Source organism: Chiloscyllium plagiosum, chromosome 14, assembly GCF_004010195.1.
Source record: "Chiloscyllium plagiosum isolate BGI_BamShark_2017 chromosome 14, ASM401019v2, whole genome shotgun sequence".
In the NCBI taxonomy this organism is placed as follows: Eukaryota; Metazoa; Chordata; class Chondrichthyes; order Orectolobiformes; family Hemiscylliidae; genus Chiloscyllium; species Chiloscyllium plagiosum.
The window spans coordinates 82,033,142-82,051,704 of NC_057723.1; the positions used below are offsets into that span (position 1 = coordinate 82,033,142).

Below are 18,563 nucleotides of genomic sequence, written 5' to 3' on the forward strand. Positions count from 1 at the left end.
CTGTACAGCCACAACATGACCTCCCAACTCCTGTCCTCACTACTCTTACCAATAAAGGAAAGCACACCAAATGCCTTCTTCACTATCCTATTTACCCGCGACTCCACTTTCAAGGAGTTATGAACCCGCACTCCAAGGTCTCTTTGTTCAGCAACACTCCCGAGGACCATACCATTAAGTGTATAAGTCCTGCTAAGATTTGCTTACCCAAAATGCAGCACCTCGCATTTATCTGAATTAAACTCCATCTGCCACTTCTCAGCCTATTGGCCCATCTGGTCCAGATCCTGTTGTGATCTGAGGTAACCCTCTTCGCTGTCCACTACACCTCCAATTTTGGTGTAATCTGCAAACTTACTAACTGTACCTCTTTTGCTCGCATCCAAATCATCTATGTAAATGACAAAAGTAGAGGGTTCAGCACCGATCCTTGTGGCATGTATTCCATGAGATCTAACCTTGCTAATCAGTCTCCCATGGGGAACCATGTTGACTATCCCGAATCAGTCCTTGCCTTTCCAAATACATGTACATCCTGTCCGCAGGATTCCCTCCAACAACTTGCCCACGAATGAGGTCAGGCTCACTGGTCTATAGTTCCCTGGCTTGTCTTTACCACCCTTCTTAAACAGTGGCACCACGTTTTCCAATCTCCAGTCTTCCAGCACCTCACCTGTGACCATCGATGATACAAATATCTCAGCAAGAGGCCCAGCAATCACTTCTCTAGCGTCCCACAGTGTCCTCTGGTACACCTGACCAGATCCTGGGGATTTATCCACTTTTAACCGTTTCAAGACATCCAGCACTTCATCCACTGTAATCTGGACATTTTGCAAGATATCACCATCTATTTTCCTACAGTCTATATCTTCCATATCCTTTTCCACAGTAAATAGTGATGCAAAATATTCATTTAGTATCTCTCCCATTTTCTGTGGCTCCACACAAAGGCCGCCTTGCTGATCTTTGAGGGGCCCTATTCTCTCCCTAGTTACCCTTTTGTCCTTAATATATTTGTAAAAACCCTTTGGATTCTCCTTAATTCTATTTGCCAAAGTTATTTCATGTCCCCTTTTTGCCCTCCTGATTTCCCCCGTAAGTATACTCTTACTTTCTTTATACTCTTCTAAGGATTCACTCGATCTATCCTGTCTATACCTGACATATGCTTCGTTCTTTATCTTAACCAATGTTGTCCTGTGACAATGTATATCATCTGATTTCCATCAGAAAAAACCCAAGCATTTTTTACCGTTCTTCAATATGTGATTGGTGTGTTTCAGTAGGAGGCCAGTAACATTACAAAGCCCTTTTACTGCAGCTGCAGCCTCAGAATGGCATCCAAAAGCAATGGCGCTGCGGAAGTTGTTTGCCTGACTGCCAGTTAGCACTCTAACAGGGACCTGCAGCTACTTGGAGGTGACTGTATCCTTAATTGGACAGCGACAGTCATATCATTGGCTACCACTCGCAAAAGGCCTTCCTGGGTCCCATTGTCCATCGCTTGCTATTGGCCCTGGCAACATGACTTTTGCATTCTTCAGAAGATACAACCCATGGTAACTCTCACCAAATTTTTAATTTGTGTCCACCACGTGCCGCTATTAATTAGTAAGTATATTTCTGAAACTTTTGCAGTTGATCCTTCCCACCCTTTGTGTATTAGCAGCAAATTCCAAGTCAATATACTATCTCCTCTAAGTTCGAATGATCAACATATGCAGAGAACAAAAGTGAATCCAGGACTGATCCTTCACGTGTACAGCTCTAATGCCTGTCTAACGATACCTCAACATTGCAATTGCAGCAGCATAAGCAGCAAGGAGATTTTGTTTGACAGTCTTCACGTTGACAGGAAAATTAATCTTATTAAATATTAGAAATATATCTAGTATATAAGTACAATGAAAATGAGATGCTTTTCAATTGTGCTCTTAAGGACTGACTTGACAAAATTGCATGTTCAGTTAGTCTCTCAACTCCAGGAAGAATATTGAGATATTACAGATGCATTTCTTGCAATTTTCTAGTTAATTAAAATGGATAGAATTTTATGGGTGAATACTACTGTAATTTCCTAATGATACCCCAGCAAGTAAGAATCTCAACCATTTCATCATCATTTTGTCAAATCCTTTTAACTACCAAAGATTCCAAATAATAATAATTGAATACTTTTATGCTCGCCATTGTTGTGTTCATCTTTAAAACAAAATATTATCTCAGTGCAAAAATGTTACCACAGAATATGAACTTCTCTGTTCATCACCATTGACTATTACCAAGCCATGTTCAAAAGAATTACTTATTATTTTACTGCTTCCAAATCCAAATTGTTACTCAATAAGTTCCTATTTATTCTCAATTAGTATAATTGTAATGGGGTAGGTCATAAGAATGATGTATTTTGCATTCTGTACACATTGAAGTTTCTGTACACATTCAGACGTTTCTGCATACCAATCTCCCATATTAAGCACCACCTTGGTTGAAAGACAATTATCTCTAGCATTTAAAAAAAAAGTGTCATGTGCTACCTTTGATTGTATATGTTATGATTCATCGGGTCAATGTTCTGGAAAATCAAATCACCTTATTGCTGGAATCATCATAAATTTAAAGATTTTAAAAAGTACACAAAGTTTTCCAATTCACCTTGCATTCTGACCAAGGTTGATAGAAATCACAGACCAAGTTTCTATCCTTAAAGAAGAACCAATATTTATTACAAATAGTTAGACTTCAGCTACACCTAATAGCGATAAAGCATTGGCATGTAATGTTACTAATTAGCTCTAATCCCCTTATACACTGTGCCTTACATACACAGACAGAGAAACGTACAGAGTAAAGATAGACGATGGACACAAGTGAAAAACTGGAAAGATAGTTCAGTAGACGTTGTTCCCAGGTTCTGTCATTGAGAGACCTTTATGGCTCTTCTGCTGGTCCAAGATTTGCTCCAATCATTATTAGATTAGATTACTTACAGTGTGGAAACAGGCCCTTCGGCCCAACAAGTCCACACCGACTCTCCGAAGAGGAACCCACCCCTTCATCTAATTTTAGCATGACCAATTCAACAAACCTGTATAGTTTTGGACTGTGGGAGGGAACCGGAGCACCTGGAGGAAACCCACGCAGACACGGGGAGAATGTGCAAACTACATAAAGACACCTGCCTGAGGCGGGAATTGAACCCGGTTCTCTGGCGCTGTGAGGCAGTAGTGCTAACCACTGTGCCACCGTGCCGCTGGACATCTTTCTCCAGTTGCCTCTACTGGTCGGTGAGAGACACAAGGTGTCTGGTTCACTTATGAAAAATCTCTGCATTATCAGTTAAAGGTCAAAGCATATAATAACTGTTGCAGGTAAGTTAACTGGTTTTCTTTAGCTTTAGAGCGAGTTTTGACTGCAGAGAACAGGGACACCACTCCTGAGCTGGGGAAGAACTGAAAACGTGTCTCTCTCTCTGTAATTTGTTCTGAACTGTTCAGCTACCTGTGAACTGATCACATAGTTATTTGCAAGAAAAAGGTCTCAATTATCACTAACTGGTCATTAGTCCAAAGACCAATCAACTTATTAGGAATAAAAGCTGCTTTAGTACACCCCCTCAGTTCCAAGCCGATGGCATTTGTGCACTTACAGCTTGTTCAAGCAGTTGTTTACATATTTTCCTGGAATGGAAGTCAGGTTACTTGCTTTAAAAACTGTAGCCGTTTTTTCAAATCCCTTCCTCTGAAGAACTGTTTCTCATTTCAGTATCCAGTTTTAAAAAAAAACATGAAATGAAAAGACACGATCTTAGCACATAGATTTATGTGCTTGAATTAAAAATACACTGATTGACTTTGATAAAATATGAATAACATCTTTTCATTACAGGGTCCAGTAGGCCCACCTGGCAGAATGGGTCCACCTGGGCCGTTTGGAAAAGACGTAAGTATTATTTCCCTTGGTATTCACCAAACACTTTGAGTTCATTTTAGCAACTTTTGTTTCTTGTGAACGAACCAGATCTGAACTCAAAGCAGCATGGCCAATCAAATTGAAGTAGTGGTAAAATAACTGATCTATCTCAGTTTGTTTTGTGTTCCTGCTATGTTGAACATTTACAAAAATGTGTACAGGGTGATATTTACAGTCATTTAGCCAATATATGGTGATAACCGCTGTACGATATCATGTCTTGTTCACATCTAAGATAATAATTTGATGAATTTTGTCGGAAGTGAACCCACAGTTTTCTTACCCGTAAGAGTACGCACTATTGAAAATGACTAAAACTATTATTTTCATTTTCATGGAAAACCTGTTAAAATTATGCAATGCTGTTCCTAAGATTTTCATTGAAAGTATTTTGTGAATCCATCCAGTAAAAAAATAAACTCGATAAATGTCTGTAATCTGTAGCCCTAAGAATTGTTCAAGTTTTTATTAAATATTAAAATATAAAATTCTAAACATGACACAATTGATGCCATTGATCCTTACTTCTGTAACTACTTACATAGGAGTGGGTTAGCAGTGGATTGTAGTAGGTTTTCAGACAATGCTATTCAAGCTGTACGTTAGGAACAGCACGATAATTCTTTTCAGAGCTCTTTCTAGAAGAGCTTGTACCATTAGGTGAAATCTTATTGAGATGTTGAAATCTTAACTACCACCTCCTGAGCCCCATGATGCCTCTTTTCGGGAATGCCTGTTGATTTACAAGTCAGTCAGGGTCTTGCTAGGCCATTAGTGGGCCTTCTCTAAAATCAGTGCAGCTCTAACAACACTGAAGAAGCTTGACACCATCCAGGACACATCAGCCAACTTGGTTGGCTCCTCCATCATTGACGCTTAGTAGCAGCAGTGTGTTCTGTCTACAAAATGCACTGCAGAAATTTATCAACGATCCTTGGAGAGCACCATCCAAAACTTATCCACTTCTATCTAGAAGGACAAGGGCAGCAGATACATGGAACCATCACTACTTTCAAGTTCCCCTCCAAGTCACTCACCATCCCTTCACTGTCGCTGGGTCAAAATCCTGTACATTCGCCCTAACGGCATTGTGGGTCAACCCACAATATGTGAGCTGCAGCAGTTCAAGAAAGCAGCTCACCACCACCTTCTCAAAGGCAACTAGGGACAGGCAATAAATGCCAGCCAGCTACACCCATATGAGTGAATAAAATGAGACAACTGTAGCATGGCATTGGAAGAGGCCGGTCTGGTTAACCATGTCAAAATTTACAGTTGAGTGCATTAAAGCCCACACAGATTTTTGGTTATTTTTATTCCTTTATCAATTTGAATTGTTAGCTGGGACCGCTTGTGGTAAAAGGTAAAAAACAGACCAAGAAAGCTTTATTTGTCAAACCCGATCTGGAGGGTAACTGTAGGCTGAGCCTTGATTAAAAGACTCTAACAGACACAGCAACCGCAGGAAGAGCATGTGTTTAAATAGATAGCAGACATTGGCTATTAATAGGTCAGTACCCAGGAACTGATTTCTGCATGTCTGCAAGTGATCCTTTGTCCAAGCAGACAGCAGTTGGTGAATGATAATAGAGGCCTCATGAACAGATAATCAGCCTATCAGGATGGAACCAGAGTTAAAGCTGTTTTTTTGAACAATGATTTCTGTGAGATGGTTCTGGGCTACTGTTGAGACAGCATGATGATTTGAAAGCTCTCTGCCTAATCTGATACACCTGCTTCTGGAAGGCCAAAGAGTAAAACATTGAATCAGAAATATTGCTGCCTTTGCCTGGGTGAATCAAGAAGATGTCCCTAATCAAGGTTTCAGAAAAACCACCAAGGAGTCCACATTTATGCCTGTGAAACAACACATTGTGAGAGGTATCTAAGTAATCTGACCAATTTTGTTATTATCTTTTATTTATCCCTTATTGGTAGTTGTGTGTCTGTCTGTCTTTTGTGAGAATGGGGTTGAAAACAAATGCTTCATGTTTGAAGATGGGTGAAGAGGCTTTGCTTCTCCATGTTACAGTTGCAAAGGGTATAATTTGTGACATTAATCAGCTCACTGTGTTGTTTAATTCTCTCTCAGCTGAAGTTATTGTGTATTTAATCAGTTGTTAAGTCTTGTGTTTGAGATACAAAACCAGCATCTAGAAATTAATTATTTACAAAGTCCTCACATTCACAAAAATTGGTTATTCACAAGTCTGCTTAGGAACCATTGGAGTGACCATTTGAGGGCCGTTGATGGTTTAGTTTTATTGTGTTGTGACTGCAGAGGTAGAAATTATTTTGGTTCAGCTGTCCGTCTCTGTGTCATAATAAATGGAGATGGGTGAAGAGGCTTTGCTTCTCCATGTTACAGTTGCAAAGGGTATAATTTGTGACATTAATAACATTGGCAGGGACTGAAACCTGATTAGAGGGATTCAAGCATGAAGTTCCAGCAAAGATTGGAACAGGTTTGAGATGGGAGGGTCAGTGGTGGAAACTCAATACATTCAAGAACTTTTTGAAGAAGAAAATCAGGTTGGAGATCAGATTGCAATTTGCAAACATGGTGGGGAAGGGGGTAGTTTCCTTTGAGGATCTGATTAAATAAGGTGGAATTAAGGCAGAGATAGAGCACTCATAAAGAGGGGACTATTAACCATACAAAAGAGAAATGATGTTGTGAAATGTGAAATGCTGGAAATATACAAATAGTCTGGCAGAATCTTGGGAGAGAGAAGCAGAAATAATCCTGGGCTAGAACCTTCTTCAATTTTGCTTTTGAGTTCCACCCATCTTCACTTGTGTCTGGTCATCTCTAACTTCTCCCTGCTTTTTTTTGACATTTCTATCCCTATTTCTGGGGTTAGGCTATTGACTATTTTCAGTATAAGCCACTGACTCCCACTGCTATCTTGACTAGACTTCTCCAGAATCCACTTACTGTAAGCACTCTTCTACTCTCCCAGTTGCTGTATTTCCTTTTCATGTGGTCCAACATTACCGCCTGCTATATAGAGCTCCTGATACGTCTTCCTTCCACATCAACTGTAGCTCACAGAACCTTCAGCCCTGACTACTGGATACCATAGCATATGTTTCCACTCCGACTAGTTTTCCTCTTTCCCAGAGTATGTTAGTTTTCCTCTTGTCCCTTTATTTAGTTTCAAATGGCAACTTCATCTGTCATTCATACTTCTACAGAACATCTTTTTTGTTTCATTACTTATTCCATTATGACACACTTTGACCTTAAACCACGAGACCTTTTGTCAGCTATCTCACTTTCCTGTCATCTTATCAAAGGCCTTTCCTTTTGTCCTGTTTCCTGTCCTCCTCTTTTAAAGCCTATTATATCTCTAACTTTTCCCTGGCTTGATCCGTTAGCAATAATAATTGGAAGAGAAGTTGGGTGGTTATCATTTAGTGGGAATAGGTTCAAAAGAGTAAGAGATGGACAAAATAAGCTCAAAAAGGGGCATGATAACTGATAGTAAAGAAAATGCCACCGGGGAGCCAGCTTCGATTCTAACCTTGCAAGACTGTTTGTGTGGAGTTTATGCATTCTCACTGTGTCTGTGAGTTACTCCCACACTCCAGAAATCTGCATGTTAGGTGAATTGGCCATGCTAAATTTCCCCATATGTCGAGGGATGTGCAGGTGGTTTTACTGTGGCAAACGTAAGTATTGGGTGGGATGCTCTTTAGAGCGTTGGTACATACTCGATGGGCTGACTGGCCTCTATCTGTATCGTAGGGTTTCTATGATTCTAAAATAGAGAATGGTGCAAGGGTAAGGTTGATGCAATTTGCTGATAGAATATGAAAGATCTGACCATTGAACTGGATCGAGTCTCACATATATCCCACTATCTCTCCAACTTTGTGGGAACAAAATAACCTGTTTTTTAAATATAGGTTAACTGCTTTCTTCACACTTATTGACTTAACAGTGAATAAACTAGCTATACTTTGACTGACTTCAAACTGCAAAATTATTCACCTGCAAAGGATAGTGAAAAAGTGAAGGAACTGAGGGGATGGGAAAAATTCATTTATTATTAAGATTTCCGAATTACAGATTTTGAATACACAGCAGTCTGATTGCCCAGGCAACTCCTTTCTGTTTGCATTTACACTTTTTACATGTCATCATGGTTAGTTTGCAACATGTGATGGTTTACAATAAGCTGCTATTAGTGTTGTTGAATGCTGGCTGAATTGTAACACAAAACTTCAAAATCTTTCAATTTCAGCCATACAACAACAGTTCTATTATGTTTTATGTAACATTTATTTGTAGCTTTTGAGGATAAGAATAAAAGCAACCCAAGAGATTAAGTTTTTGGACAATGGTTCAGTATATCCATTTGATGTTAATAAATGGTCCTCAGGAGTTGAATAACTGCATGTTCCTCTCATCAGCATAGAAGTCAAACCAGTTCCCGATTGCAAATAGGAAATTGAGCAACTTTTTTTTACATTGCTATCACATCCTTTCACTATTGCCTTCTTATTATATGCTTTTGGAGCTACTGATTTACAATGTTTATTGTTAGGGTGAACCTGGCAAACAAGGAAGAATTGGTGAACGTGGACTACCCGGCCTTCCAGTAAGTAAAGCTTAAGTAGAAAATAAAGACAATGCTTGCATCACTTTCATACTGCTCCAGGATTTCAGTAAATATACCAGTGGACCATAGAATGAGCAGAAGGCTGACTGAGTTGTTTATTTTGAGTCAGATAAGTATTATACAAATTTAGAAGTTCATTATTGTGTTTAAAGGTCTCAAACTACATCCATCTTCACAAGATATTGTGAGACTTCTGAACTTTGTTCTAATCTGTTAGCCATAGGATTGCCTAACTCAGTCTTAGCTTGATACTTCTTGGCATTCAAAGATATTGTTGCTCGCTTGACATGCCCTTCTACAATACTAGCTCAATCCTCATAGCATCAATTAAAATGTCTGCAGTAACCGGTCACATCTCCCATAAGACTATGATAGCTCTCCAAATTTGATCTTATCAAGGAATGAGAGATATGCCAGCCATTGTGGTTGCAAATTAAGATACCAATCTCCATTGGTAGGATCTGGAAGAAAAATGTTTTGCCAGGAGCACAGAGCTAACCTTGGGCATGTTGTTGTGTGTTGACAGCTGTGTTGTAATCCATGGTGCACTATCAATGTAAAAGTGCCTTTATTTGAAGACCTAATGCTATTTACTTCCTCATAGGGTTCTCCTGGTCGACCTGGTATGCCTGGCATGCCTGGAATGAAAGGTCACAGAGTAAGTACCTGTTTTTGTCTCGTTTAGTATTCACAGAATATTTACCAATGTGACCACATTTTTAACACCTAAATATTAATGTGAATCCAGCAAAAGAAAATTAACCAACTTGGTAGGATTCAGTATATAATTATGAAAATTCACATGAGTTTGACACATAATAATGCATCATATAAATATGAAAGTTTGTTTTAAGACACTTTATAGAAAATTATAACAGTTCTTGAAAACTTATTATGAATTTTATTTCCCAGTGACAGAAAATTCAGTGAAGCTTCTATCCTCTCCCTACCCATTGCTACAAAAAATGTTATAAATGTTTTGGTCCTCAACACAAAAACAGATTCAAGAGCAGCTTCTTCCCTACTGTTATCAGACTCTTGAATGAATCTCGCACATGCTAATTCTGATCTTGCTTGCTTGCTTGCTTTCTTTTCTCTCTTTCTCTCTCTCACTTTCACTTTCTCTCTCTCTCTCTCTCTCTGTCTTTGTCTCACTCCCTCTCTCCACTGTTCTCTTCTTTGCAAACTTTCTCAAACTCTCAATCTCCCAACTTCTCAACCCCAACCTCTCTCTTTCAAACTCCCCATGTTCAGTTGCAGCCTCTCCACCAGCTCCTGCCTGCTATTGTCAAATATGGCAAAATAAGTTTTCATGGTGTAAATAAAGTATTTGTTAACCCTCAACTGTCAAAACATGGCAGCTGTAGCTCTCCATTTTTGTTAGATTAACAATAAAAATACTTAATCTAATAATCATCGCTTGGCAGCAACTGTGTTTTAAAAAAGAAATAAAGAAACTAAGGCTTTCTGTCACTCCCTGGACTTTCCTTTAGTCCGTAAGGGGAAGGAAAGAAAGCTCATTATTTATCTGCAAGGCTAGTCATTTTCTTCCACTATTTATTATGCAACTCTGTGGGCACACAGTACATTTTTCAGTCCATTATATAAATGGCTGGGAGGAATATTTTCCCAGCAATAGTTGCCAAGTTAAAGTAAGCATTTTAGATAAATAAGTGACAACTTCATGCATTTATATTTTACATGTTGTGTCTAACTCTCTCTCTCTTTCTCTCTCTCTTTCTCTCTCTCTGCACCTTCTCTGTGGCTGTAACACTATTCTGCATTCTGATCTGCTTTCCTGATGCACTTTGTATGGTACGATCTGCCTATAGAGCACACAAACCAACATTTTACTCTGTATCTCAATAACTGTGACAACAGTAAATCATCCAGTCAATGTGCCCCCTGCCTTTTCACAGACACTCACTCACCCACCCATTCCTCCACCACCCTGTCTACCTGCAACTCCATTTTCAAGGAACTGTGCACCTTTTATTAAAGAAGCATCTCTATTTTTTGTTAGCTCAACTTGATGGCCTCCAGTTTCTTCCTCGCTCTGGGCATTGTCAGTCTCTGCTGGTTATTTGCTGCTCTAAGTTGATATACAAACGTCTTCGGTCCATATGAACTTGCATAATCTGGAGCTAAAGAGAAAATCTTTATCCATATGCAGCAAAACCTTTACAATATCAATGTTTAGACTGAAAAGTGGCAAATAATGTTCACACCACACAATTGCTAGGCAATAGTCATTTCCAATAAGAGACAATCTAAGCATTGTCCCCTGACATTCAATGGCATTACAATAATTAAATACCCAACTATCAACATCCTGGGGTTGCCATTGGCCAGAAATTGAACCAAACTAGTCAAATAAATACTGTGACTGCGAGAGCAGGTGAGATTCTGGAATTCTACGGCACATAACTCAGCCTCTGACTCCCCAAAGGCCTTCGTCCATCTACAAAGCACAAGTCAAGAGTGTGATGGAATATTCCCCATCTTTGTGGATGAGTGCAGCTCCAACTACACTTGCAAAGCACCATCCAGGGCAAAGCAATTGGCTTGAGTGGCACAACATCCACAAAGTTTACTCCTTTGGCAACCAATGCTTAGAAAGTCTGTGCCATCTACAAGATGCACTGCAGGAATTCACCACAGTTTCTTCAAAAGCACCTTTTAACTCCACAGTCATTTCCATCTAGAAGGACAAAACCACAAATATTTGGGAATGCCACCATCTGCAAGTTCCCCTCCATGCTACTCCCCACCCATTCTTTCTTTGTCATTGGGACAAAATCCTGGAATCCCCTCCCTAAGGGCATGGTGACTCTACCTACAGCATGGGGACTGCACATTTTCATGAAGCCAGTTCACCGCCACCATCTCAAGGGCAACTTGAGATGGGCAATAGATGCCAGCTCAGCAAGCGACACCCGCATCCCACATCCCACATGAGAATTAACACAAGAAAACTAAACATTGCATCCACGGTTTTCATTATGCTGCCAGAGTTGATTGTGTGTCTCCAGAGCTATGTCAGTAGGACCTCAATCATTACCTTGCAACAGTCACCGGAAAAGGGAAAGGAGTGAGGACAGTTTATGACCACAGATATAACACATGTCATTTCTAGCTGAGTTGGTGATCCGTTGTTTAGAAACCCCTGGTGTTACTTTGTCTTTTAATTCCCTTCTTTTTGTCGGATACTATTAATATTAATTAATTATTCACAATATTCTAAAGCACTAGTAGGAACAATGTAACACGTTATTTTGTCTTGTCTGTATCTTTGACAGGGTTTCAATGGACTTGATGGTGCTAATGGTAAACCTGGTCTTCCAGGAACGAAGGTATTGTAGATCGACTCATAGATGTTTACAGCACACAAGGAGACCATTCATCCCATACTGACCTTGCCAGTTAACAAATACGTGGCTGCACTAATCCCATTTTCTAAATCTTGGGCCTATAGCCCTGGAGATTCTAGCAACGCAACTGAATATTCAATTATCTGTATATATTTTAATATATGTATTAATGTAAGTATTAATAAATATTTTAGTTCAATATTTTAATATTAATGGTAATTAGAGTCTTATGTTTTTGTTTTCAAACAGTTGTATCCAAAACCATCTGAACTGGATGTCTCGACTGTTATTTCTAACGCTTTATATCTGATTCTAAACAGGGTGAAGCTGGTTCTCCTGGAGGCAATGGCTTACCTGGTCCAATGGTAATCAGATTTACAAAATGATTACGTTCTGATGGGCAGACAGGGTCTGAGTATTGGCACAGTTTGATCTTTCTTAACTGTGGCCATCTGAAGTTTCTCTCCAATGGCAGGTTTCCCCTAGAACATGTTGATCTTGGTCTGTACGTAGACAGATCAACAGGTATGTCCAAGGTGAAGTACATATTTGTGTTGTGCACCTTTAAATCCATTTCTTCCTTTGTTATAACTAGAGAATACAGAATATACCTACATTATGTTTATCATTAAAATTGGAGTACTGCACTACCAAATATTATGCATTGCACAACCATTTACAGGTAGAGGATCAGTCTTGATCAAATACATATTAAAAGTATCGAACTAGCCTGACTTACACATTGCATGTTTACCTAGTCCAAACATAGAGACAATGTTAAAGAACAAGCCTTCATGCACCTTTCACTTTACAAGTGTAGAGAGTGAAAATGTATTTCAGGAGCTGATCATGGGTAATGGGACAAATGCTTAATTAATGAAGGGATTTATTGGAGCTGTATTATGTGGATGATGTCATGTCTGTTTGACTGCAGCTCCCAGAGTCTTGTGGTGCATTGTTAATGTCACCAATCCTGAACCACAAAGCCTCATCCCATCTGCTCCAGATGTGTATCGTAACATGTCTGAATAAATTGGTATCTGTACATTAAAACGATATAGTAATTTGAGTAAGCATTCAGACCAAAGGTTTATTTGCCTAATTAGGTAGATGATGATAACTGTTAATGCTGCACAATTAGTCTTATTTTCATAAATAGCTAATATTGTCAGTGTTCATCTAGACTGATTCTTCCAAAGTATTGCAATAACCACCATGTTAAAGGCATTATAATCCCGCTGTTAATAAAGATAATTTCCTTATTGGGTAGTCCTAGGAGAAGGGGCTCTTGAAAGGAGGCCAGATTCAAGAGTGGGTGCTTCAATATTCTAGTCACTAATTTAAAAATACAAAAATACCAGGGCTACATGCATAAACTCTCCCAAACAGCGGATCTGAGAGCAGTTCCTCAGCAAGGTGTCCAACTAGAGAGTCAGTCCTTACAGTTACCTCAGAGGCATGTAAAAATATAAAACCGACACTTCTTTTCACTTAACAAATTTCAAGTTGTTCCTTTTGTTTCATCCACAGGTGACCAGCTAACTCTGCATGTACAGATGTGGTTGATTTTCATAGTTGCAAATGTATGTTTCAGCAGCAACCAGCTGAAATGGCTTGTCATTTTTTGCAGTAAAGTTACTGTTTTTGTTCATCACATATCTCAGGGTTCTCGTGGTCTGCCTGGTGAGAGAGGGCGCAATGGCTCTCCTGGAGCAGCAGTAAGTACAGTCATCCATTACAATTGAGCAAAAAGCGTTTCCCCTCAGACATCATTATTTTGTTCCAAATAAACCAGGAGCAGGAATACACCATTTAGCTCTTTCAGTCTGACCTGCTGTCATTCAAAAGGATAATGGCTGATTTTATTTTAACCTTGTATCCACATTCCTGTCTGTCCTGATAACCTTCCACCACCTTACCTTAACAAGAGGAAATATTATCTCTACATTCAACCTGTCAAGATTCTTCAGGATTTTATATGTTTTAACAAAGGTAAAACACATAAGTAGCTACAAGCCGAGCTCCTCTGATTTTTCTTTGTAGGACAACCTACTAATTCCCACTGAGATACATGTCCAGCAAACATTCTCTGAACTGCTTTCAATATTTGTGCGGTTGTGATACCCAAAACACTACTCGGGTAGTGTCTCCCACCCATCCTCCTCCTCTAACCAAAAAAAAAGGTTCTGTGCACCAGATTGGTAAGGTAACGAGTTTATTTTTTATTCCTTATTTTTCGATAGACACTTTGGGAATTTAGAATAGTGGGAATGGAGGTTAGGGCAGTTAAATGTTCCTCCTGCAGAATGTGGGAAGTAAGGGTAACCACTAGTGTCCCTGCTGACTACATCTGCGGGAAGTGCACCCAACTCCAGCTCCTTGAAAACCATGTTAGGGAACTGGAGCTAGAGGTGGATGAACTTCGGATCATTTGGGAGGCAGAGGGGGTTATTGAGTGGAGTTACAGGGAGGTAGTCACTCCTCAGGTACAAGAAAAAGACAGATGGGTTACAGTCAGGGGACGGAAAGGGAACCGGCAGGCAGTGCAGGGATCCCCTGTGGCCATTCCCCGCAACAATACGTATACCGTTTTGGATACTGTTGGGGGGGGGATGACTTACCAGGGGAAAGCAGTGGGGCACAGGGCTCAGAAGGGAAGGGGGGAGAGGAGCAGAGCAGTAGTCATTGGGGACTCGATAGTTAGGGGGACAGATAGGAGGTTTTGTGGGGACAAGAGAGACTCATGGTTGGTGTGTTGCCTCCCAGGTGCCAGGGTTCGTGATGTCTCTGATCGTGTTTTTGGGATCCTTAAGGGGGAGCAGCCCCAAGTCATGGTCCACATAGACACCAATGACATAGGTAGGAAGAAAGATGGGGATTTAAGGTAGAAATTCAGGGAGCTAGGATGGAAGCTTAGAACTAGGACGAACAGAGTTGTCTCTGGTTTGTTGCCTGTGCCACGTGCGAGTGGGGTGAAGAATAAGGAGAGAGGAGTTGAACACATGGCTAGAGGGATGGTGCAGGAGAGAGGGTTTTGGATTCTTGGATAGTTAGGGCTCTTTCTGGGGTAGGTGGGACCTCTACAAGCAAAATGGTCTTCATCTGAACCAGAGGGATACCAATATCCTGGGGGGGAGATTTGCTAAGGCTATTGGGGTGAGTTTAAACTAATCCAGCAGGGGATGGGAACCAAAATTGTAGTTCGAGTATAGAAAAAGTTAAGAGTAGGGAGGTACAAAATCAAATTTCAGAGACGCAAGATGGCACCGGCAAGCAAGAAGTCGGTTTGAAGTGTGTCTACTTCAATGCCAGGAGCATCCGGAATAAGGTGGGTGAACTTGCAGCATGGGTTGGTACCTGGGACTTCAATGTTGTGGCCATTTCAGAGACATGGATAGAGCAGGGACAGGAATGGTTGTTGCAGGTTCCAGGATTTAGATGTTTCAGTCAGAACAGAGAAGATGGTAAAAGAGGGGGAGGTGTGGCATTGTTGGTCAAGGACAGTATTACAGTTGCAGAAAGGATGTTTGGGGACTCATCAACTGAGGTAATATGGGCTGAGGTTAGAAACAGGAAAGGAAAGGTCACCCTGTTGAGAGTTTTCTATAGGAGAAAGTGAGGTTCGCAGATGCTGGAGATCAGAGCTGAAAATGTGTTGCTGGAAAAGCGCAGCAGGTCAGGCAGCATCCAGGGAACAGGAGAATCGACGTTTCGGGCATAAGCCCTTCTTCAGGTTTTCTATAGGCCTCCAAATAGTTCCAGAGATGTAGAGGAAAGGATAGCAAAGATGATTCTTGATAGGAGTGAGAGAGACAGGGTAGTTGTCATGGGGGACTTCAACTTTCCAAACAAGTACTATAGATGTGTCATTTTGTTGTCCAGTGTGTGCAGGAGGGCTTCCTGACACAGTATGTAGACAGGTCAACAAGGGGCGAAGCCACATTAGATTTGGTACTGGGTAATGAGCCCGGTCAAGTGTTAGACGTGGATGTAGGTGAGAACTTTGGTGATAGCGATCACAATTCTGTTATGTTTACTTCAGTGATAGAAAGGGATAGGTGTTACAGCTGGGGGAAAGGCAATTACGATGTGATTAGGCAAGATTTAGGAAGCATAAGATGGGGAAGGAAACTGCAGGGGATGGGTACATTAGAAATGTGAAGCTTAGTCATGGAAAAGCTCCTGTGTGTCCTAGATAAGTATGTACCTGTCAGGCAGGAGGAAGCTGTAGAGTGCGGGAGCCGTGGATTACAAAGGAAGTGGAATCTCTGGTCAAGAGGACGAAGAAGGCTTATGTTAGGATGAGATGTGAAGGCTCAGTTAGGGCACTTGAGGGTTACAAGGTAGCCAGGGAAGACCTAAAGATAGAGCTCAAAAGAGCCAGGAGGAGACATGAGAAGTTGTTGGCGGATAGGATCAAGGTAAACCCTAAGGCTTTCTATAGGTATTTAAGGAATAAAAGAATGATGAGAGTAAGATTAGCGCCAATCAAGGATAGTAGTGGGAAGTTGTATGTGGAGTCAGAGGAGATAGGGGAAGCACTAAATAAATATTTTTCAACAGTATTCACTCCGGAAAATGACAATGTTGTCGAGGAGAATACTGAGATACAGGTTACTAGACAAGGTGGGATTGAGGTTCACAAGGAAGAGGTATTAGAAATCCTGCAGAGTGTGAAAATAGATAAGTCCCCTGGGCCAAATGGGATTTATCCTAGGATCCTCTGGGAAGCCAGGGAGGAGATTGCTTTTGTGAAGGGTAGGTCATGCCTCACAAACCTTATTGAGTTCTTTGAGAAGGTGACCAAACAGGTAGAGGAGAGTAAACTGGTTGATGTGGTGTATATGGATTTCAGCAAGGCATTCAATAAGGTTCCCCACAGTAGTCTATTTTACAAAATGCGGAGGAATGGGATTGTGGGAGATATAGCAGTTTAGATCAGTAATTGGCTTGCTGAAAGAAAACAGAGGGTGCTGGTTGATGGGAAATGTCCATCCTGGAGTCCAGTTACTAGTGGTGTACCGCAAGGGTTGGTGTTGGGTCCACTGCTATTGATCATTTTTATAAACGACCTGGATGAGGCTGTAGGAGGGTTGGTTAGTAAATTTGCAGACGACACTAAGGTCGGTGGAGTTGTCGATAGTGAGAAAGGATGTTGTAGGTTACAGAGAGATATAGATAAGCTGTAGAACTGGGCTGAGAGGTGGCAAATGGAGTTTAATGTGGACAAGTGTGAGGAGATTCACTTTGGTCGGAGGAACCGGAATGCAAAGTACTGGGCTAATGGTAAGATTCTTGGTAGTGTAGATGAGCAGAGAGTGTCCATGTACACAGATCCTTGAAAGTTGCCACCCAGATTGACAGGGTCGTTAAGAAGGCGTACAGTGTTTTAGCTTTTATTAATAGAGGGATTGAGTTCCGGAACCAGGAGGTTATGCTATAGCTGTATAAAGCTCTGGTGCGTCCGCACTTGGAGTACAGTATTGTGTACAGTTCTGGTCATCGCATTATAAGAAGGATGTGGAAGCTTTAAGTGATCATTGAACAAGCGTATGGACCTACAAGGAATAGTGTAGGTTAGATGGGCTTCAGATTGGTATGACAGGTCAGCGCAACATTGAGGGCCAAAGGGCCTGTGCTGTGCTGTAATGTTCTATGTTCTATGTTCTAATACAATTAAGTCCTTCCTTAAATAAGGTGTCCAATACTCTACACAGTATTCTAGATGTCGTACCATCAGTGCCCTGTTTAACTGAAGCATGACCTCTATACTTTGCACACAATTCCCCTCCATATGATAACATTCTATTACCTTTCCTAATTTCTTGCCTGCACCTGCATAGTTACCATTTCTGACTCATGCCCTAGAATACACTAATTCTCCCCTGCATCTCAGAAAGTTCTCACAATTTTTAGATACCTGATTCCTTTTTCTATTCTGAGGTTTAAAAAAAAATGCAGATGCTAGAATCCAAAGCAGACAAGCAGGAGGCTGGAAGAAGACACCAATCCAGGCAGCATCAGGAAGTGGGCAAAAGTGAGGACTGCAGATGCTGGAAACCAGAGTCTAGATTAGAGTGTTGCTGGAAAAGCACAGCAGGCCAGGCAGCATCCGAGGAGCAGGAAAATAGATGTTTCAGGCAAAAGCCCTTCATCAGGAAGGATAGGAAGGGCTTTTGCCTGAAATGTTGATTTTCCTGCTCCTCGGATGCTGCCTGACCTGTTGTGCTTTTCCAGCATCAGGAAGTGGAGAAGTCGACATTTCGGGTATAAGGGTTATACCTGAAACATTGACTGCTCTGCCTCCTGATGCTGCCTGGCTTCCTGTCTTCTTCCAGCCTCCTGCTTGTCTCCTTTTTTATTCTTCTTGCCAAAATGAACAAGTTCATATTTTCTCAAATTGAGTCCCATTTTTCAGAACTTTACCTACTCACTTAACGTATCTCTATCTTTTTGTATCCTCATTATGACCTCTTTGTAATTTACTTTTCCACCTATTTTTGTGTTATCAGCAAACTCGACAACCAGATATTCTGTTTCTTTAGTTAAAACATTGATTGTGCTATTAACAATTGTTTACAAATTACAA

General features: G+C 40.7%; 1 protein-coding gene across 3 annotated transcripts in view; it reads left to right on the forward strand.

Annotated features, from left to right (window-relative positions):
* The window catches only part of LOC122556849 (collagen alpha-1(I) chain-like), a 181,518-nt gene that overhangs the window by 68,549 nt on the left and 94,406 nt on the right, over positions 1 to 18,563 (forward strand). For 2 of the 3 annotated variants that reach the window (XM_043704102.1, XM_043704104.1), the window contains exons 8-13: positions 3,892 to 3,945; positions 8,529 to 8,582; positions 9,208 to 9,261; positions 11,903 to 11,956; positions 12,295 to 12,339; positions 13,639 to 13,692. In XM_043704102.1, the coding sequence (XP_043560037.1) occupies positions 3,892 to 3,945; positions 8,529 to 8,582; positions 9,208 to 9,261; positions 11,903 to 11,956; positions 12,295 to 12,339; positions 13,639 to 13,692 (315 nt within the window). Of the gene's footprint in view, positions 1 to 3,891; positions 3,946 to 5,535; positions 5,857 to 8,528; positions 8,583 to 9,207; positions 9,262 to 11,902; positions 11,957 to 12,294; positions 12,340 to 13,638; positions 13,693 to 18,563 lie in introns of those variants that run through there. The other variant, XM_043704103.1, reaches the window with a different exon arrangement.